Genomic DNA, 21,965 nt, shown 5'->3' with positions numbered 1-21,965 from the left:
AGGGCAACAAAAATGATTAGGGGACTGGAACACATGACTTATGAGGAGAGGCTGAGGGAACTGGGGATGTTTAGTCTGCGGAAGAGAAGAATGAGGGGGGATTTGATAGTTGCTTTCAACTATCTGAAAGGGGGTTCCAAAAAGGATGGATCTAGACTGTTCTCAGTGATAGCAGATGACAGAACGAGGAGTAATGGTCTCAAGTTGCAGTGGGTGAGGTTTAGGTTGGATATTAGGAAAAACCTGTTCACTAGGAGGGTGGTGAAGCACTAGAATTCGTTACCTAGGGAGGTGGTGGAACCTCCTTCCTTAGAAGTTTTTAAGGTCGGGCTTGACAAAGCCCTGGCTGGGATGATTTAGTTGGGGATTGGTCCTGCTTTGAGCAGGGCGTTGGACTGGATGGCCTCCTGAGGTCCCTTCCAGCTCTGATATTCTATGACTCTATGATGTGTAGGTTGGTAGGTTCCCCACTGATGAGTGATTTTTCTGCAGAATCTGTCATAATAAGTTTTAGTCCCTCTGAGTGTTCATTGTCACTGTGACCTGAATAAATGAGATGTTTCTTCTGTTGCTTGAAATGCTTCTTATCCGTACCTGTCAATTTGCTCTCACTGATGCCTAGGATTTTGAGTCCATAATTGTTCATCTTTCTTATGGATCTGTGAGATTTTTGATGTTTGAAACATTTTCCAGTAACCAACCTTGAAGTGTTTTCTTGCTGCCAGCATCAAACATTTTCATGTCCTGGCTTCCAGAGACTGACTTTCACCAGGAGCCCTCATGCAGCATGAGGGGTTGGTAGTATTCTCTGCTGACCAGCCATTTTTACTGTAATGGTAACCTGGTTCAGTTTCTACAACCAGTGAGTTTTTTACAAGGTGTGGGAAATTGCCAGCACTACAATGATAGGTCCCATGCTTTCTCTTCTTGTGGGGGTGGGGGGGGGGTTCAGGGTACCATTTCTTGCCCCTGATCTGGAGTATTAACTATCCCACTAGTATTCCAGAGAAGGGGAGTGGAGAGGGAGGGACTCAGGCCCACCCTCTACTCTGGGTCCCAGCCTAGGGGCCCTAGGGATAGTGGCAAACCATTTGAACTAGCAATTCCTTCCCCTGGGCTACTTCTCTCTCTGGCCCTTCAGCTTGTGGGACTTCCTGCCCTCTCTCTGCTTGGGCTAGGTTTCTCCCAACCCCTTGTGTCTGTGGAGTCCCTCTGCTCTGCACAAGCCAGGTTTCTCTTTACCTAGGGTCTTGGTCTTCTGGCCCGCCACAGTACTTCTCCAAACTCTCCTCTGCTTCCCTTCAAACTGCTCTCTACTCCAACACCAAACCACTCTGCTTCAACTCCTCCAACTGTCTGATTGAAGTGGGGGGGGGGGGTTATCAGATGACTGGCTACAGGTGCTCTAATTGGCTTCAGGTGCTCTAATTAATTTATAGCAACCTCTCTTCCCTCTACAGGGAATAAAGCTCTCCTCATCCTGGGGCTTACAACTCTCCTCTCTATCACTCTCCTGCTGCTCTTTAGCAAGGAGAGAGAGAGAGTGTGTAAGCCGCTGCCGCCAGGCCCTGGGCTCTCCCTGTTGCTGTTGTTGCTCCAGCTGCTTCCCTGGCTAAGCTAGACACCACCCCTCTTCTCTGCTGCTACCTGGTTGCTGTCCGGCTGCTGGACCTTCCCCCCCTCACCTTTGGGTGCTGCTACTGCAGTCCCTTGGGGGGAGTTGCTGGCCTGCTCCCCAGAAGGGAGGAGTGATGGGACCCCAGCCTCAGCTGTTGCTGCTGTGGACACCACCACCACCTGAGAGAGGTTCTGTCTGCCTGCCTGCCTGGATCACCACCTGGAGTTCCTGGAGCTGCTGCTGCGGACGTTACTGCCTGGAGCTGCTGAGGCCCCAAGGAGGAGAAGAGGAGGACCATCTACCAGTGGAGGAGCACCTAGAGACTCTGCAGACCACCATGGAGGGGGCCTTAAGACTGAGTAACTTTTGAACTGTGCTCTTGTGGTGGGGGTCTTGACTGTGTTTGTAGGAACACAGGGGGTGTGGTGTGGAGCTGCCCCCCAATCCATCTGTGTCCCCCCCCAAACCCCACCACTACCACCACCAGTGCCCCCTCCACCACCCCCACTGGCTGTATGCCATCTGCCTCAGCTCCTGCCTCTGGACTCAGCTGCTTGCTTGGCTTGCCATGCCCTGATTCCACCATTTGGGCCAGAAGCAGCAGCCAGCCAAATTGACTTTGTGCAAGCGCACGTGGGCGCACGTGCCCCCTCCCCCGGACTGCCCACCTCACAGCTTTTTCCCCTAGCTACCTGCCCCCTTTGCAGCCTTTGCCCCCCCTTTTGCCCCAGCCCCCTTACTAGCTTCAGTTTCTTTGCCTGCCCTGCTGGTTTTCCCTCTGCAGCCTTTGTTTGTTTGCCCTGCCCCAGCCTTTGAAGCTAGCCCTTTGGTTTCCCTGCCCTAACTCCAGCCCGCTTGGCCCCTTGCTCCATGCGCCCATGCCCCCTCCCGTGTGCTTGTGCCACTCCCCATTTTAGTTTCAACCCTCTTCACTGCACCCCCAATGTTGTTGTATCCCGCCCACCTCTAGTGCAGCTAGAGGAGCCGGAATTCCACCCCGTGTTGGCGACTGACCCCTAACCCTTGTTTTGTCCCCACATCCAGCCCACCCCTTTTGGTGCCCTCCTCCCCTCCCTGCAGTCTAGCGGGAAGGAGGGGTTGACCTGCTTCCCCTTTCCCCTCCTCCTTCTGGTGTCTCCCCTTCCCTCCCCGCTCACGATGGCGGGGGACGAGACGGGTGGGGTCCCTCCAGCAGCCCCAGCTACCCCTCCCCTGCCTGCCCCTCCGTCACCCCCCAAACCTCTACCACCGCTGCTGAACCACCTGCTACCACACCCATGGTGACCTCCGCTGCTGCTGCGTCCCTTGCCTCCTCAGATTCGGAGGGAGCCCCCCCAGCCGGCAGGAAAGGCCAGGGTAAGAAGAAGGGGAAGGGCCCTGCTAAAAAGACCAGGCCCTGCATGGCAGGGGCTGCCCCCACTGCTGCGGCTCCACCACCGGCCGCAGCGTCCCTCCCCACTGTTCCCTCCACCAGCTCTGTGGGTGTCCCTCTCCCGGCCCCCAGGGCATACGCCCAGATGGTGGCAGCCCCCGCCCGCTTGCCGCTACATCATCTCCCCTGCCCACCGCCTCCACTACCATCTATAGCGGCCGGGGCCCCTTTCCCACCATGACGTCCGTTGCCTCCTGGTGCCCACCTCGCCCCATGTGGAGACCTACGTGCGGGTGTTGGCGAGGGTGGTGGGGCCCACGGCCATTGTGGCGGCCTCCAAAATGTATGGCAAGGTCGTCTTCTTCTTAGCATTGGAGGCCGCCGCCCAGGAGGCGGTTGAGAAGGGCCTGGCAGTGGGGGGAGGGAGGGGTGTTCGTCCCCCTGGAGCTGCTAGAGGACCTGAGCGTCCGCCTGATCCTGACCTCCGTCCCTCCCTTTCTTCCCAATGCCGCTCTGTTACCCGCCCTCTCCACCCTGGGGAAACCTATCTCTGTGATCAGCCCTCTCCCATTGGGCTGCAAAGACCCCGCCCTCTGTCATGTCCTCTCATTCCGCCGGCAAGTGCAGCTTCAACTGCCGCCAGCGGTGCATGACGGAGAGGCGCTTGAGGGGTCCTTCCTGGTCCCGTACCAGGGCGCCCATTACCTGGTGCATTACTCTACAGGGGAGGCCCAGTGCTACCTCTGCCGGGCGATGGGGCATGTCTGGAGGGACTGCCCCTTGGCCCGGCAAGGAGGGGCATCTGGGACCCCCGAGCCCCAGCAGGGCACCGGCCCCATCATCACCAGTGCCCGGAGCTGCCCAGCCCCCGAAGCCACCCCTTTTCCTTCTCAGTCTACCACTGCTCCCACTCAGGCCCAAGAGGCACCTCCCCCACTATGCCCAGATGAGCGAGAGAGCCCCGCCCCTGCTGCTTGCAATCTAGTGAGGCCCGTGGAGGAGGGTGCGGCAGGGACACTGCCGGGCATGGGAGAGGGCCCGTCCCAGGGGGAATCCTCCCTCCCTCGTGCTGCCCCACCATTAGCCCCCGAGTCCCTGAGCCATCGCCTCTGCCCCCTGACACGACCCCTGCTAGCCAGCCCCCAGATGATGCCATGGAGGGCTGGGCTCTAGTCCAGGGGAAGCGGGGCAAGCGGAAGGCTCGAACTCCGCCCCTCCCATCTGATACGGAGGCCCCCCAGAAGACCAGGAAGGGGGGCACCAATGCCGAGCCTTCTGCTTTGCCCACGGGTGTATTCCATCCACCGGTGCCGGCTGGGGAAGATGTGGCAGCACTGGAAGGCAGTATCTCCCCTCCATGGGAGTCCCTCCCCTCCGAGACCCCCAAGGGGGCCCCTTCTGCCCTGGTACCATTTGAAGCCTCTGTAATCCTCGAGGCGACCATCGCATCGGGTGCCAGCGGGGAGAACCCCAGGGTGGCAGAAAGCGATCTCCCCTCCATGTACGAGGAGATCGAGGCCCTGGGTCTGACCCCAGTCACCCAAGGGGAGGACGACCCTATGCCAATGGGCCTCGATCTGGGCGACCTCACTCCAGCCCTCCTTTTCCCATGCTCCCTCCCCCTAACCATTATTTCCACTCCCACCTCTGAGGAGCCCCTGGACTCCTCCATCAACCCGGCCACAGATGACACCCCGCTGACGGCCACCCAGCCTGTTCAGGCGACAGCCAGTGCCACACGGCCGGGACCCGAGCCACCAGGGGCACACCTTGTTGGTGTGAGGAATCTACTTCCTTCCTTCCTCCCCACCCCCTCAACCCTTGAGCCTGATCGGGAGGCACCACCATCCAGCTGCTTGGCTTCTGAAGCCCAGAATCTCACCCCTGACCCTGTCCCTATCCCGTCCACCTCCCGCGATGTTATTGCCACCCCTGGGGCTGTCTCCTTCCCTTTTCCAGGAGATGACCCCCAGGGAGCGGCCTTTGTGTTTACCTGTCCCGACCCACTAGGAGCTGCTATCCTTATTGCCCCAAGGTTCAAGGCAGGCCAAATGGCACCAGTCCATCAGGCGCTACGTCGGGGGTCCGCACCATGTCTGCCTGTCTTGGTGGGCCACAGGGCTGTACCAAGGTCCGTGTCTGGGAATAACCAGGAGACCGTAACCCCAACCCCCCATGCGCTGCAAGAAGAGTTGCGGGAGTTTTTAGAAGATGTCCGTGGCTCCCACAACAAGGTACAGCTTGCTCTCCAGCGATGGGGGGACTTTCATCAAATCCTCTGGGCCGCGAGGTCCCTCATGGGGGAGGGTAAAAGGACCAGGAAGCAGGGCGCTGCGGCCTACTGGCAGGTCCGCCTCTTCCGTGACACCTTACTCACTTACAGGGTAGCTCACGGGCTGTTGCGCGGCCCGTCGGGAGCCGCAAGCGTCCCTGCCGGTGAGGATCCCCCCAGCCCTCCTCATGGCACCTCTCACCATCGCAACATTGAACACCCGGGGCTATAGGATGGGTCTCCGCAGGTCCCAGGTGCTCTCCTTCCTTCGGGAGGGGAGTACTCTGTGGTTTTCCTGCAGGAGACCCATATGGATCTGACCGCCGAAGACAGCTGGTAGCTGAACTGGGGGGACAGGGTCTACTTTAGCCATCTCACAGTTCGTACGGCTGGAGTGGTGACCCTGTTCTCCCCTGACCTATGGCCCAAGGTGCGCCAGCCGACGGAGAGATGCGGCGATAGAGCAGTTGGAACGGGAGGTCTTAGAGCTGGAGAGGCGTCTGGCCGCCAGCCCCGAGGATCCGCCCCTCTGCGGAGTGTGCTGGGAGGAGCTCCGGGCCCTCGAGGACCATCGGGCCCGGGGTGCCTTTGTTCAATCCCGCATCCACCTCCTTCGGGAGATGGATCGTGGCTCCCACTTCTTCTACACCCTGGAGAAAAGGAGGGGGGCCAGAAACACATCACCTGCCTTCTGGCAGAAGACAGCACCCCCCTCACAGATCCAGTGGAGATGTGCGGGAGGGCAAGAGCCTTCTACGCAAGCCTTTTCTCCCCGGATCCAACTGATCCTAACGCTTGCAGAGTGCTCTGGGAGGAGCTCCCTACGGTCTCACTCTGGCCGAGTTCTCGGAAGCCCTCCATTGCATGCCCACCAATAAATCTCCGGGCATGGATGGGCTGACCGTGGAGTTCTACCGCATGTTCTGGGACATCCTTGGCCCCGACCTAGTCACCGTCTGGGCCGAGTCTTTGCAGAGCGGGGTCCTCCCTCTTTCGTGCAGGCGAGCCATGCTCACCTTATTGCCAAAGAAGGGGGACCTCCGCGATTTATGAAATTGGCATCCCGTCTCACTCCTCTGCACGGACTACAAAGTCATGGCAAAAGCAATCTCACTGCGGCTAGGGTCTGTGGTGGCAGACGTGGTCCACCCAGACCAGACCTACACCATCCCAGGCTGCAGCATCTTTGACAACCTATATCTGGTCCAGGACCTTTTAGAACTCGGGTGTAGGGATGGTCTGTCGTTCGCTCTCCTGTCCTTGGATTAGGAGAAGGCGTTCGACAGGGTGGATCACGGGTATCTCCTGAACACTCTGCAAGCATTTGGCTTCGGAACCCAGTTTGTGGGTTTTCTCCGGGTGCTGTACACCTCTGCAGAGTGTCTGGTCAGGCTCAACTGGACCCTGACCGAACCGGTCATCTTCGGGCGAGGAGTACAGCAGGGGTGCCCCCTCTCGGGCCAGCTGTATGCTCTGTCGATTGAGCCCTTCCTCTGTCTCCTCCAAAGGAGGTTGACAGGAGCTGTGGGAGCTGCGGCTGGTCCTGTCGGTGTATGCCGATGACGTGCTCCTCGTAGTCCAGGACCCGGTCGACTTGGCGCAGGTGGAGGCTTGCCAGGCCATCTATTCGGCAGCCTCCTCCGCCCAGGTCAACTGGGTCAAGAGCTCTAGCCTGGTGGTCGGGGACGGCTGGCAGGTGAGCTCCCTCCCACCCGCGCTTCAGGCCATCCGGTGGAGCGTGGGCCCACTGCTCTATCTCGGCATTTACCTTTCTGCCACACATCCCTCTCTGCCGGAGAACTGGCAAAATTTAGAGGGCGGGGTGATAGAGTGGCTCCGGAAATGGACAGGACTACTCCAGTGCCTCTTCCTTTGAGGGAGAGCACTGGTGCTTAATCAACTAGTCCTGTCCATGCTCTGGTACCGGCTCAACACCCTGGTCCTGGCCCCGGGTTTCCTGGCCACCCTCCGGACATCGATTCTGGAGTTCTTCTGGTCAGGACTGCACTGGATCCCTGCAGGGGCTCTCCATCTGCTCCTGGAGGAGGGAGGGCAGGGCCTGAAATGTCTGAATACTCAGGCGTGGAGCATACTGGTGCACGCCTTCCTGCACTGTTTCCGAGAGCTCCGATACGACCAGCAGCTCCTTTTTTATCCATCCGAGAGGTCTTCCGCGAGACCTCTCCGTGCTGCCGGTCTTCTACCAGGACCTCCTCCGGACCTGGAAACTGTTTTCAACGACCAGGTCCGTGGCGGCCACCAATGGGGCAGATTTCCTCATGAAGCCCCTGCTACACAGCCCCCAGGCTCGCATGCAGGCGGCAAAGTCCCCCTCGTGCGCCAGAGGTTGGTCCTGGCAGAAGTCACAAGAGTCGGAGACCTCAACTACAACCGGGGAGACTGGCTGCATCCCCTGACACTTGCTCAGCGCATGGGGCTCTCCAGACCTCATACTCCCCAGCGCGTACTTCAGGAGGTGAAGGCTGCTTTGCCGCCCGCTGCTCAGGTTTACCTCGACCAGGTCCTGCACGAGAGCGCGCCCCGCATACCCTCTACCCCAGGCCCGCCGGACCTTTTAATTGGGCCCCTGCCCTGTGGACCCAACCGACTCGCTCACCCCTTCACTATGAGCCAGCTGCACAAGCTGCAGCCGATCTGTTTCCAAACTATGCCAAGGAAACATCTATACACGCTCATACTCCACAACCTACACGCCCTCACCCTGGTGTCCCACCCCGATACAAAATGGCGGGACCTCCTGCCACCTTTGGAGGGTGAGGAGCCCCAGTGGGCCAGCCTATATTCCACCTTGGTCCCGAGGCCTGCCGGGGATATCAGTTGGCGGCTCCTTCACGGAGCCATGAGCACGGGCGTGTTCTTGGCGCGGTTCACCTCTATCCCAGACACCTGCCCCCTTTGCGGCGTGAGGGAAACCCTGGCACACGTATATCTGGAGTGTGCCAGGCTGCAGCCCCTATTCCAGCTCCTCACAAATATTTTATTACGTTTTTGGTTGCACTTCTCCCCACACCTTCTTATTTATGCACTCCTTATCCATGGCCCCACAAAGTCACGGGACCTCCTGGTCATCCTCCTCCTGGCCCTAGCTAAAATGACCATCTATAAAACCAGAGTGAGGAGGCCGATGGAGTCTCCTGTGACTGTGGGGCCTATTTCTGATCCTCGGTCCATTCACGTATCCAGGCAGAGTTCCTCTGGGCGGCGTCCACTGACTCCCTTGATGCCTTTGAGGAGCAGTGGGCGCTGTCCGGGGTTCTCTGCTCGGTTCCCCCATCCGGTTCCCTTCGTTTGACCCTTTGACCACACTCCTGTCCCTGTTATTTCATTAGTTGCCCCCCATAATCATTTGGTATCCAGGTCCTGTGGATCCCCCTCTTAGGCTGGGGGAAGATCCTTTAGCAGTGGATGGGCTTTGCCCGCCCACTTCCCAGATCCCAATAGGGCTGTTTCTCCAGCTGCTCTCCCCCCCACCCCCACCCCCGCTGGGCCAGACACAACCCCCTCCTTCTCTGCTACCTGATTGCTGGTCAGCTGCTGGACCCCCCACACACACCCTTGGTTGCTGCTACTGCTCCAACTACAGCCCGTTGGGGGGTGGGGGGATGCTGGCCCACTACCCAGAGGAGGGGAGTGAGGGGCCCCAGCTGTTGCTGCTGCAGACACCACCATCACCACCACCACCTAAGAGGGGTCCTTTCTGCCTGCCTGCACTGCCACCTGGAGTTGCTGGAGCTACTGCTGAGGAGCTTGCTGCCGAGAAGCTGCTGGATCCTCAGGGAGGAGAACGAAGAGGACCATCTACCAGTGGGGGACCACACAGAGGCTCTGCAGATCACCGTGGAGGGGGCTTTCCAACCCTGGACTGAGTAACTTTTGAACTGTGCTCTTGTGGTGGGGGTTTTGACTGTGTTTGTGGGGACACAGTGGGTGTGGCATGGAGCCTGCCCCCCAATCCATCTGTGTTGTCCCCCCCCCCACTGCTGCCCCCTCCACCGCCCCCACTGGCTGTTTACCATCTGCCTCAGCTCCTGCCTCTGGACTCAGCTGCTTGCTTGGCTTGCCATGCCCTGATTCCACCATTTGGGCCAGAAGCAGCAGCCAGCCCAAACAAGGACTCTTTTTTTGCATGTGGGCACATGTGCCCCCCCTTGAACTGACCTCCTCCCACAGCTTTGCCCCTTGCTACCTGCCCCATTTGCCCCTAGCAGCCTTTTGCCCCTCCCCTTTGCCCCAGCCCCCCATACTAGCTTCAGTTTGTTTGCCTGCCCCGCCCTTTTCCCTCTGCAGCTTTTGTTTGTTTGCCTCACCCCAGCCTCTGAAGCTAACCCCTTGGATTCCCTGTCCTACCTCCAGCCTGCTTAGCCCCTTGCTCCATGTGCCCATGCCCCCTCCCATGCGCTTGTGCCCCTCCCCATTTTAGTTTGAACCTCTTTCACTACACCCCCCCCAATGCTGTTGTATTTCCCCCATTCCCTAGTGCAGCTAGAGGAGCCTGAATCCCACCCCATGTCAGTAACTGACCCCTAGCCCTTGATTGCCTCCCCCCATCCAGTCCACCCCTTTTGACGCCCTCCTCCCCTCCCTGCAGCCTAGCAGGGAGGAGTGGTTGACCGCCTTACCCTTTCCTCTCCTCTCTCCGGTGTTTCCCCTCCCTCCCCGCTCATTATTGCAGGGGACAAGACAGGCTGGACCCCTCCAGCAGACCCAGCTGCCACTCCCCCACCTGCCCCTCCGTCACCCCCCCCAAGCCTCTACCTCAACCGCCGCTGCCAAACCATGGGCTACTGCCCCCGCTGGGGCATCAGCAGCAGCAGGCAACAGGGTGACCTCTGCTGCTGCCACATCCCTTGCCCCCTCAGATTCTGGGGGAGCTCCCCCAGCCAGCAGGAAGGGCCAGGGTAAGAAGAAGGGGAAGGGCCCCACCAAAAAGACCAGGCCCTCCATGGCAGTGACTGCCCCCACAGCCGCGGCCCTCCCCGCTGCTCCCTCTGCCAGCTCTGCAGATGCCCCTCCCCTGGCCCCCAGGGTTCATCAAATCCTCTGGGCCGCAAGGGCCCTCATGGGGGAGGGTAAAAGGACCAGGAAGCAGGCCGCCGCAGCCTACCAGCGGGTCCGCCTCTTCCGTGACTCCTTACTCACCTACAGGGTAGGTCACGGTTTGCTGCACGGCCTGACGGGGGCCATGAGCGATCCTGCCAGCAAGGATCCCCCCAAGCCCTCCTCATGGCACCCATCATCTTTGTAACATTGAACACTTGGGGCTGTAGGATGGGTTTCCGCAGGAGCCGGGTGCTCTCCTTCCTTCGGGAGTGGGGGTACTCTGTGGTTTTTCTGCAGGAGACCCATATGGGTCCAGCTGCCGAAGACAGCTGGCAGCTGGAATGGGGGGACAGGGTGTACTTTAGCCATCTCACCATTCGTACAGCTGGAGTGGCAACCCTGTTCTCTCCCGACCTACAGCCTGAGGTGCTGGGGGTCGCCGAGACTGTGCCGGGTTTCCTGCTGCACCTCTGGATCTGTATGGAGGGGCTTGTGATCAATCTCGTCAACGTCTCTGCCCTGACATCGAGCCCGGAGCGGCTGCGTTTCTATCAGCAGGTGTCCGCCTTCTTTGGCACCTTGGATCCTCGAGAGTGCCTGGTCCTGGGCAGGGACTTTAACACCCTCGAGGAGTGGGACTGCTCAGGGACCAAGCAGTGCCTGGCCACCGCAGACATCCTCCAGGAGATTGTCAGACTTCACTCCCCAGTGGACGTCTGGTGCGACCACCACCTGGACAACATCTCGACGTTCACCTTTGTCCGGGTGGAGGCCCATTGCTCGCGCCACTCCCAATTGGACCACATCTATTTATCATATTTTCACCTTTCACAGGCCCACTCCTCCAGAATCCAGCCGGCCCCGTTCTCTGATCATCATTTAACCACCGGAGAGGCTGGGGCCGGCCTATTGGCATTTCAACAACAGCTCGTTGGAGGATTTGGGCTTTGTGACATCCTTCCAGGAGTTCTGGCTGGCCTGGCAAAGGCAGCGGTGTGCCTATTCCTTGGCACGGCGGTGGTGGGACCTGGGGAAGGTGCGAGCCCGGCTCTTCTGCCATGACTACACCCGGGGCGCCAGCTGACAGAGGGATGCGGCAATACAGCAGTTGGAACAGGAGGACTTAGAGCTGGAGAGGCGTCTGACCGCCAGCCCCGAGGATCCATCCCTCTGCGGAGCGTTCCGGGAGAAGTGGGAGGAGCTCCGGGCCCTCAAAGACCATCGGGCCCCAGGCACCTTTGTTCAATCCCACATCCGTCTCCTTCGGGAGATAGAGGAAGTGGGAGCCATGATCCATGCCCCGTAGAAAAGGAGGGGGGCCAAGAAGTATGTCACTTACCTTCTGGCAGAGGACGGCACCCCCCTCACGGATCCAGTGGAGATGTGCGGGAGAGCCAGGGCCTTCTACGCAGGCCTTTTCTCCCGGGATCCGACCGATCCTAACACTTGCAGAGTGCTCTGGGACAAACTCCCTACAGTAAGCGGGTGACCGAGACCAGCTAGAGCTGCCTCTCACTCTGGCCAAGTTCTCAGAAGCCTCCACTGCATGCCCACCAATAAATCTCTGGGCATGGATGGGCTGACCGTGGAGTTCTACCGCATGTTCTGGGATGTCCTCAGGCCAGACCTAGTCACCGTCTGGGCCGAGTCCTTGCAGAGCAAGGTCCTCCCTCTTTCGTACAGGCGAGCCGTGCTCACCTTACTGCCGAAGAAGGGGTACCTCCGTGATTTACGAAATTGGCGTCCCATCTCGCTCTTTAGCATGGACTACAAAATCGTAGCAAAAGCCATCTCGCTGCAGCTAGGGTCCATGGTGGCGGACATGGTCCACCGAGACCAGACCTACACCGTCCTGGGTCGCACCATCTTTGACAACCTGTATGTGGTCCGGGACCTCTTGGAGCTCAGGTGTAGGGATGGTCTGTCGTTCGGCCTCCTGTCTCTGGGCCAGCCTTTACTCCACCTTGGTCCCGAGGCCCGCCAGGGATATTAGTTGGCAGCTCCTTCACAGGGCCGTGAGCACGGGCGTGTACTTGGCGCAGTTTACCCCTATCCCAGACACCTGCCTCTTTTGCAGCATGAGGGAAACCCTGGCACACATTTACCTGGAGTACACCAGGCTGCAGCCCCTATTCCGGCTCCTCTTAGACATTTTGTTAAGATTTTGGTTGCACTTTTCCACTCACCTTCTTATTTATGCACTCCCTATCCATGGCCCCACAAAGTCACAGGACCTCCTGGTCAACCTCCTCCTGGCCCTGGCTAAAACGGCCATCTATAAAACCAGCGTGAGGAGGTCGGCCGATGGAGTCTCCTGTGACTGTGGGGCCTATTTCCAATCCTCCATCCGTTCACGTATCCGGGCAGAGTTCCTCTGGGTGCCATCCACTGACTCCCTTGATGCCTTTGAGGAGCAGTAGGCGCTGTCCGGGGTTCTCTGCTCGGTGTCCCCATCTGGTTCCCTTCATTTGACCCTTCAATCGCACTCCTATCCCTGTTATTTCATTAGTTGACCCCCATAACCATTTGGTTTCCAGGTCCTGTGGACCCCACTCTTAGGCTGGGGGGGATCCTTTAGCAGTGGGAGGGCTTCACCTGCCCACTTCCTGGATCCCAATAGGATCACCCTCCTGCTGCCCTCTGGCCTGGAGGGAGAAAGGAGAGAGAGGGCTCCTGCTCCTGTTGCTGGTGCTGCTGCTAGGCCATGGGCTCTCCCTGCTGCTGCTGTTTCTGCTCCAGCTGCTCCCCCCTGGCTGGGCCAGACACCACCCCCTCCTTCTCTGCTATCTGGTTGCTGGTCGGCTGCTGGACCTCCCCACCCTTGGTTGCTGCAGCTGCTCCAACTACAGCCCCTTGGGGGGCCGGGACTGGGCTTAAAAAAGGGACTGTCCTAGCCAAAACTGGATGTATGCTCACCCCACCCCTGCTGCTGGCTATGATACCTCCATTCTCTGATCTAGGGTTCATTCCTTTAGTCCACTGTGCTTTGCAGTGTGCATCTGGGCTTCTTGTTCTAGATCATACTGCTTCATTCTTTGTCTCTCTATGCCCCTTCTGTCAAGAGGGTCCATTGCAGTATTGTTTTGAACATGCAAAGGATTCCAGTAGAATCAAAAGCTTTATTGCAGAAGTTCTAGTGTGGTTCAAGGAGTGGTAGACCTGCTACTGTTTTAAGTATGAAGAGTACTGCTTCTCTCTCTCTCTCTCTCTCTCTCTCTGCAATAGTGCCTCTATGGGAAACAAAATTAATATATTTCAACGCCAAAAGAGACTGCCATATAAGGTGTCACACACACTTTTTTTCTTCCTATCCATTGTCTTGTAAGTTGTTTGGGACAGCAACTGTCCTTTACTATCTGTTTATCACTGCCTAGCACAATGAGGTTCTGATCTTGGTTGGAACATGTAGCCATTACTGTAATACCAGTAATATTTAATAAGTCACTGGGAAGTGAAGCTTTGGCTGAAACACACTTAATTGTATTTTTAAAAAATCATAAATCAACAGCACTAAAAATACAAGTTTAAAAAAATATATAAATTCAAGACTGTAGTAAGTTGGAACCTAGATTTCTGGTTATTCTCCAAGGATGCAGGGCAACTTGGGCTCCTGCAACTAATGCAGCTGCACTGGGCTGTGGCCTTCAGTGGCTCTGGAACACTTTTTGCAATCAGTTCCACATGCACAGACCCATCTGATTCTGGTCCCAGCAGTCCATGGCAGACAGTTAAGTCCCTTAATTCCTTCTCCCAGCTTCCTTTAAGACAGTTGTGTTTCTTCTCCACCTTTTGGCTCCATGGAGAGAAGGCAAAGGAATCTGTGGGGTCCCATAAATAGCTTTTCAGGAGGGGATGCAGACAGACAGGGACTTTGTGTAGTGTAGGACCCTATAAAATGTAGGGCTGTCTCTGCAAGGCCGTTAATGTCTTTGGTACCTGCTGGTGAGTAGTCACTCATTTCTGTTTCTCATCTAAGACTACCCTGGTTCTGAACAACCCACTTTAAGGGATAGTTTCTAACTCACAGCCCATCAGTTATTGTATTGTTTCTGGAAAAACCTAAAACTTAATTTCTGAGGAAGATGCCAAGACAGCATGAAATCTAAGGAATGATCCAGGATGTTGGCAAATATGTGGGCTCAATGTTCCATCTTTGCCCCACATCCTCCATTGTGGACCCTTTGGTGCTTCCATGACATGGCCCACAGCACTGACCCCCTTTCTCCAGTTTGTGGTGGCACTAGATAGGTTTTGTGCCTCATCCACAACAAGCAGGCTCTGTCTGTTTTTAATCATTGTCTTGAGGGTTGGAAAGCTTCTGCAAAGACATCATCATCAGTGGGACTCTCATAAGCAGGTGGTGGGGTGAGTGGCTCCAGCCGCTCCAGCCTCTCTTCAACACCTTTGACGTCATGGATATCTGAGACAAAGCGCTGCATCCTCGGGGGCAGCACCAACCTAAGGTGCAGCCTGGAGCCTGCGTCTGTCTCAGAGGCACGCCTGATGCCTGATGCCACTGAGATGCTGAAGGTCTCCGCCCCAGTTTCTGCCATGCTGGGCGGCTCAATGACCACACTGTATGGTGGGGGCTCCCCCACTGTTGAGGGCACTGTGCCTGAATTGGAGGTGATCGTCCAGACTGTTGGGGCTGGTGTCATTGTCACCACCTCCTCATAGGCTGGTGCTTCATAGGCAGCATTCACCCTACACACAAAAGATAGGGACATTGACTAAATAGGACATTGTGATGTTTATACTCTACACAGAGATAAACCCATGAGGGAGGGGATCTGAGTCCTCCAGAATGGGGGCCATGCAACAGACAATAGCTCAACAGGTCAGCAGTTCTCAGATCATTAGTCCATATGGTCCTGTATGCCATGTTCTGCCACTCTAAATCAGAACACTGGTTCATATAATTCAATATCCCACCTCCTGTTGTGCAGGATCCAAACAATGGTTCATCTAGCCTGGTATTCCAACACTTGCCACAATGGATCATACTAATCTATCTAGTCTGGTTTCCTCCTGACCCATCAACTGGTGCTCAGTTTAGCAGACATAGCAGATCTGCCAACATTTAAAATCAATTAATAGGGAGAAAAAACACTGCACCTTTTAGCTCTACCGTACTATATCAGACTGGCAGTGGTGGGTTTTTTGAAGACAAAGAGTAAGGAAAATAAGAAATACTGTATTTTAGTTTAAATAATAGGAACTTTCTATTCCATGTAGAATTAACGGGTATCTGTCAGGAGAACTGACAGCCCTTGTCATTTTTATCCTAGGTAACAACATTGTAGATGCAGTTCTTCCTAATAATATCTAATCTTTTTTTTTTAACTCTCATGAGCTATTTGCCTCCAGAATAGGCAGCGGCAATGAACAATATCTAAAAAAATATTTAAATCAGTTTTTAATATGTTGCCTTTCTAATAATAAATAATCTTTTCCTCTTATACAGCATCTGAGGATCTGAAAGTATTTTACCAAGATGGGTAACTTCTTATCTCCATTTTACAGATAGGGGAAACTGAGGTACAGAGAACTTAAGGCCCTGTGTGGACTCTATTTTTGGGTGTCTAATTATAGACAATTTGGGTCTAATTTATGTAGGTGCTTAGCACCTACAGCTCTAATTGAAGCCAATAGGAGTTGTGGGTGTTCAACGCCTCTCAAATTCAGTCCCTGTGTGTCTCAAGTTGGACAGTCAAAACACAGAGGCACCAAAAATTAGAGACTACTTTTCTAGGGAATAATTGCCCTGGAGATGAGGTTTGGAGAAGCGAGCAGCAGAAACCCAGCTGAGCATATACCATACCATAGCATTTCCCCAGCTATTTCTATCTCCTATCTTGTGTGGCTCATTTTGTTGCAAGACAGTAGTTGTTCTGTTCTGGCTCATTAGTGATGCTAGCATTCAGGAAAGCGTTGCAGGGAAGGTTGGGGTAAGACAGGATTACTGAGGGGCAGAGAAAACTGGGCTGGATCTATGTGGCCTCTGAAATGGACTCTGAGTCAGTGAAGGGAATACCATGAATGTGATATCTGTGTTGTAAAAAATACTTAGCCCAGTCTTAACAGGAGGATGGACAAGATGACTTCTAATGGAGTGTTTCTCAACGACTGGTCCATGGACCAGCGCCAGTCCCTGAGATCTCCCTGACACAGTTTAGGAAGGCAGCAAACCAGTATCTGGTATAAAAAAAAAATGGGAAACACTGCTCTAGAGGGCCCTTCTAGTCCTACATTTCTAAAATCCTGTGACTTTGGGAACCTCCATATGGGAGGAGAAGAGATTACTGTGCCTCCTGGAATGGACTTTGACTTTTGCCTCTTGGGAGAAGGGTAGCAGAAGGATGAGGAAAGGGAAAGATTAAAATGGTTGTGGCTGAAGGAAGGAGTAAATAAAGGGAAGTAATAGATATAGTTGCTTACCCTGCCTGGCTCTGCCTCCTTGTGGCTGCCTGATTTGTATCCTGTGGGTGCCGATGCTTCAGGAAGCATTCCACAAACACACTCAGCAGGTAGCCAATCAGGCACATGCCCCCCACCCCCAGGAAGAAGAATCCCACGGGGTTGATGGTAGAGGAGATAGCCAGCATGGTGACCCCAGTGAGAAGTGCAGCAGTGAAGACAAACAACAGAGCTTGGCGGATGCCTCTCCAATGTGACTCTACCCACATGGTGATGTGGATGGTGATGGCAGGCAGTGGGAGAAGGCTGGGCAGCTGGGGAAACAGAGATCTGTGGAAGATATGGAGGGGTTTTGAACATAAAACATGAGACCACAAAACATGTCAACATGGGTGCATGCCTGTGCAAATACATGCCACCACAAGAACATGCACATGCACAACACAGGGACACAGGTATATAAATAGATGCCAATATCAATACACATCACCATGAGGACATGCTTATGCAAATACACACCAAATGTAGGATACACATATGCAAACATGTCTACAGGTCAACATGCACAAATATGAGGAAATTAGTGTGGACAAATGTACACAGACATGCAAATACTCTCCCATGAGGGCATATATAAAAGAAATGACAGGCAAACACAATGGAGTAACAAAAGATAATGGAATGTGGCATGTACACACTTGAATCCTTGAACACAGGAATATCAGTTGCCTGAGCATAAGCGTCTGTTGTCAAATAATGTGCAACATGCAGCCATATACCTAGAGCCCTGTGTGGCTACATAATTTGTATCCACATCTGATCTGCAATCCACAAAAAATGGTCTGTGGATATCCACATCCACAGATGCACATATCTGCAGATATAAGGTAGATATCCCCAGATTTGCAGGGCTCTATGCATACCCTATGGCTGTGACCAGACTCAGCTTTGATTCCAGCACACAGGCAAAACTCAGCACAAATCTTGTTGGGGTTTATTTTAGATGCACTGTGGCCCCTCCAAATCCCTTCCTGTTGGCTGGCTCTTTCCCACCTCCACGTTCCAAGTACCCCAGTTGACTCCCTGGTTGACTCTCCCTGTCATCTTTTCTTTGTTGCAGGAGACAGGGATTATCATTGTGTTGCAGCCTGTATGTCACAAATACCAGGGACCTCTGGTGCTGAAGCAAAGACCAGAAGTAAGGAGTTGTCCCCTCCTTTACCCCGCTTAGTGGGAAAACTCAGGAGAATAGAGCAGGCAAACCTCAGAGTCAATACTTACAGCACAGCAAAATTACAGTGCAAGGACGCCCTCTATCGTCTGACACTAGCACAAGTCTCCTCTAACAATTGGTCAATCCTAGGGAAACACCTGAGGGATCCCTCTCCTTGCTTTATGGTGTTAGTGAACATTGGTCCCATAGGCCAGCCACAAGCTCATCCCAGGCTAGGGAATGCTCTCCTTATGTGAAGTCAGTGCTGTATTGAACGCTGCTTCTAAGGCCACCCTGTCCCTATCTAAGATCGACGCAGACTTTGTTAGCAAACACTGGACAGTTCCAGGAACATTCTACAGAGAGAGGGCCCTTGCCTCCCATGTTGCTAGTGCAGAGCCTGAGACTAGAAATGGAGCTGCATACCTAGGAAATCCCAGACTCAGGCTGGGGAGAAAGGAGAGAGGGACAGAGAACAGGAAAAAGACAGAAATAGTGACACAGAGAGGGAGAGAAGTGATAGGCATACAGACACCAGTGCTGGACATTTGCCTGGACCTACACAGGATGTTTTTTGTTTTTGTAATCAAAATCAAATTTCTCTTTATTTAATGCTTACTCTTGCATTCACACAGATTATACTGATTCACACAGCTTCAAACACACACGCATACAAACGATATGCAGTGGGGGAGGTTTAGGTTGGATATTAGGAAAAACTTTTTCACTAGGAGGGTGGTGAAACACTGGAATGCGTTGCCTAGGGAGGTGGTGGAATCTCCTTCCTTAGAAGTTTTTAAGGTCAGGCTTGACAAAGCCTTGGCTGGGATGATTTAATTGGGGATGGGTCCTGCTTTTGAGCAGGGGGTTGGACTACATGACCTCCTGAGGTCCCTTCCAACCCTGATATTCTATGATTCTATGATAGATATACAGATATAAAAACACATTTGCATACATACTTTCATAGGCATACACTTGCACATACATGTATTCACAGGCAGGTGAATACACCCACACAAGCATGTACACATTCACAAACAGGCACATACATGGACATGTTCATGCATGTACCCAGACATACCACAGACACACAGTAATATAGGCAACCACATCTACTCCCAAGCACACTCTCAAGTATTCTTACTTAGATAGGCACACTCACAAACAAATGTTCATACACACATTGTATCAAATGCCATGCCTAGATTTAAAAAAGGGATGGGTGATATTGTGAGCATTAATAGTTGTAATTCTACAAACCAGACTAGGGCTAATCAAATCTTATGTTTCAAGACATCAGGAGGGAATATCCTCATAACATTTGCCTTTCTCTGAAGCACCTAGTATGTGCACTGTTCCTTTGGGGGCTAACCCTGTAAGCCTACTTATGTGTGCACTCACACTCTCTTTTACACACCTCCCTTCCCCCATAGACAAATACACAGCTGTGGTATACGTACAGTTATACCTATGCACATCTGAACTCCTGCAAGCACATATGCACATTCATACACGTTGATTCACACAGCAGTCGCACAGACACACATTCTCCAGCTGCCTCCATCAAGACAGTCTTTTGCAGCAGCCTTTGTGCCATCACTTTCAGCATACACTCACCAGAGATAGCCTTCTGGAGCCAGTACCAGCCAATATATTCTCTTGCCTTCTCTCTTCATTCCAAGGAACTATCTGTAAGCCTCTTTTGAATATATTCCTTGCCTTCCTCTCCCTGACCTGAGAAAGAGACGCTACCAAAAGCTCTCCCTTCTCTTCCCTTGACTCCTTTCACACTCCCAAGGGAGCTCTTTATATGCTGGTGAGCAGTGAATGTGGGAAGGTAGCAAACCACAGCGAGACCTTGTTACAGTGGCTTGGCCTCCTTTTTCCAAGCACTGAATCCAAAGTTTCACTTCTGTATGATCATCTATTTTCTCTTTTTTCTCTCCTCTTTTCTGTGCTCCTTCTCACTCCTCTTTTCTCCTCCCCGTTCTTTCCCTAGCTGTTCTGTCCTAGCAGAGCAGGAAGCTAGCTGGGGGAAAGGGCGGGGTATGTAGTGTGGGTGTGCTTGTGTCTGTGTTTCTGGCCCACCTCCCTCTACTAATATACGTTCTCTCCTTTCTCGGTGAGGATTTTATTCTTTCTCCCTGCCCTGCAGAAAGGCCCCCGATCCCTGTCCAGGCCCAGCCCAGAAGCATCATGGCCCACACATAAAACTTCTATGAGCTCTATGAAAATGTAAGTTATGTACCCGCATTGGCTGCTGGGTCTCACATACTAGTTTATGCCCTTTTGGACTTTAAGAACAAAAGAGGAGAAGCAGACAATCAGGTTATTAACTCCCAGAGGGCTGAAGTGGAGTTCCTGCTATCATAGACACATCTGGAGATGAGGAGTACAGATAAGTGGGAGGCCTGTATTGAAATCTTCCCCAAATCTAGTGATCATTTGAACCCTTAGTAAAAATCATGATAAGCTCTCAAACATGGATTTTCCACATGAATGGCCTCCAGAAACTGGCAGTTGCAAGGGTCTGTCTGTACTAGGAAGCAGTCCTATTGTTGACAATAAGAAAAGGAGTACTTGTGGCACCTTAGAGACTAACCAATTTATTTGAGCATAAGCTTTCGTGAGCTACAGCTCACTTCATCGGATGCATACTGTGGAAAGTGTAGAAGATCTTTTTATATACACACAAAGCATGAAAAAATACCTCCCCCCACCCCACTCTCCTGCTGTTACTCTGAAACCTGTCATTGTTGACAATGATTGTTAACAATAGTTTGCCCCTTGGACTTCCTTCAACTGGAGCTGAAAAAACATTTTGGCTGCTAGCATAGATGGGGCTAAACCACTTTCAGCTCTTTTAGTTTTTGTGGACTGAGGCCTGATTGTCCTCTGACTTACACCTGTAGGAGAACTCCATTGAAGTAAATGGATTTACATCAGTGTAAAGAAGGGACAATCAGGCGCTGGTTTCTAGCACACTTTTTGCAAGGTTTCCATCTACAGTAAAATCTTGGTGGAACATGACTTCTTGGACTTGTTTACAACACAGAAATGATGCATTATTGACAATGATTGTCAAGGACAGGTACAGTATTAGAATACAGTTTAGCTTCAGTATAGGCAAGGATAAACTAATTTGAGCGTTGTTGCAGAAACCACGTCAGCACAGTGAATATGTGCACTGTAGACAAGACTTGGAGATGACTCTCTATCTCCCCTGCTGTGCCTTCACTAGAGAAGTGAACCATTGCTAAGCACCAATAGGGCATTGCACCCACACTAGCTGTACAGGTTTGGGTGATGGACCATTTGGAATTTTGCCCCCCATGTACACAACTGCTCTTCTACAGCAATGCAGTAATACTGCTTTCTGGGTGCTTATCCCACAATTCCTGGCACAGCTCCCAGAAGTAATGGATTCTAGGAGATTTTGAAAGGTCTTCTGGAATTCTCAGGAAGTTGGAAAATATAGGAGAAGACTTCAGACTCCCATAATTCCTTGTGACGCTCCCCAAAGTCCTATAGAATCATAGATTATCAGGGTTGGAAGGGACCTCCAGAGATCATCTAGTCCAACCCCCTGCTCAAAGCAGGGCCACTCCCCAATTTTTGCCCCACATCCCTAGATGGCCCCTCAAGGATTGAACTCACAGCCCTGGGTTTAGCAGGCCAATGCTCAAACCACTGAGCTATAACTCCTGTGGTGCCAGTGTCAGGATGTTCATGGATATGTACGTAGGGCAGCCAGACAAAATGGATGATATCAGGATTTCCACAAATTCTGGACTTTTCAATAGTGGATGAGGTTGAACTCTCTTCCCACTGAACAACCATGACATTAGTGGCCCTGCACACTCCCTAGTGCCATGGCTTGTGCAGTCTTGTCTACTCAAACCTGGTGAGAAGAAGATTCATCTATACACCAAGCAGGTCCAGGATTGTGTTTTTTGGAGACTGAATGTGAGCTGGAAATGGCTCTAGACCTGTGGTGACTGTTCAGCAA

General features: G+C 53.4%; 1 protein-coding gene across 1 annotated transcript; it reads right to left on the bottom strand.

The window, feature by feature from the left end:
* Positions 1–13,879: 13,879 nt before the first annotated feature.
* TMEM139 (transmembrane protein 139) lies at positions 13,880–19,935 on the bottom strand. The gene is made up of 3 exons (XM_084641059.1): positions 19,574–19,935; positions 16,762–17,070; positions 13,880–15,027 (listed from the first exon to the last, which is right to left on the bottom strand). Exons 2-3 carry the CDS (start codon positions 17,007–17,009, stop codon positions 14,616–14,618), a joined length of 660 nt encoding a protein of 219 aa, XP_084497185.1. The 5' UTR covers positions 17,010–17,070; positions 19,574–19,935; the 3' UTR covers positions 13,880–14,615.
* Between the last annotated feature and the right edge of the window lie 2,030 nt (positions 19,936–21,965).

This window comes from Lepidochelys olivacea (assembly GCF_965140295.1).
Source record: "Lepidochelys olivacea isolate rLepOli2 genome assembly, chromosome: 1".
In the NCBI taxonomy this organism is placed as follows: Eukaryota; Metazoa; Chordata; order Testudines; family Cheloniidae; genus Lepidochelys; species Lepidochelys olivacea.
Note: the sequence above shows the minus strand (reverse complement) of the source record. Positions and strands in the feature narration are given on the sequence as shown.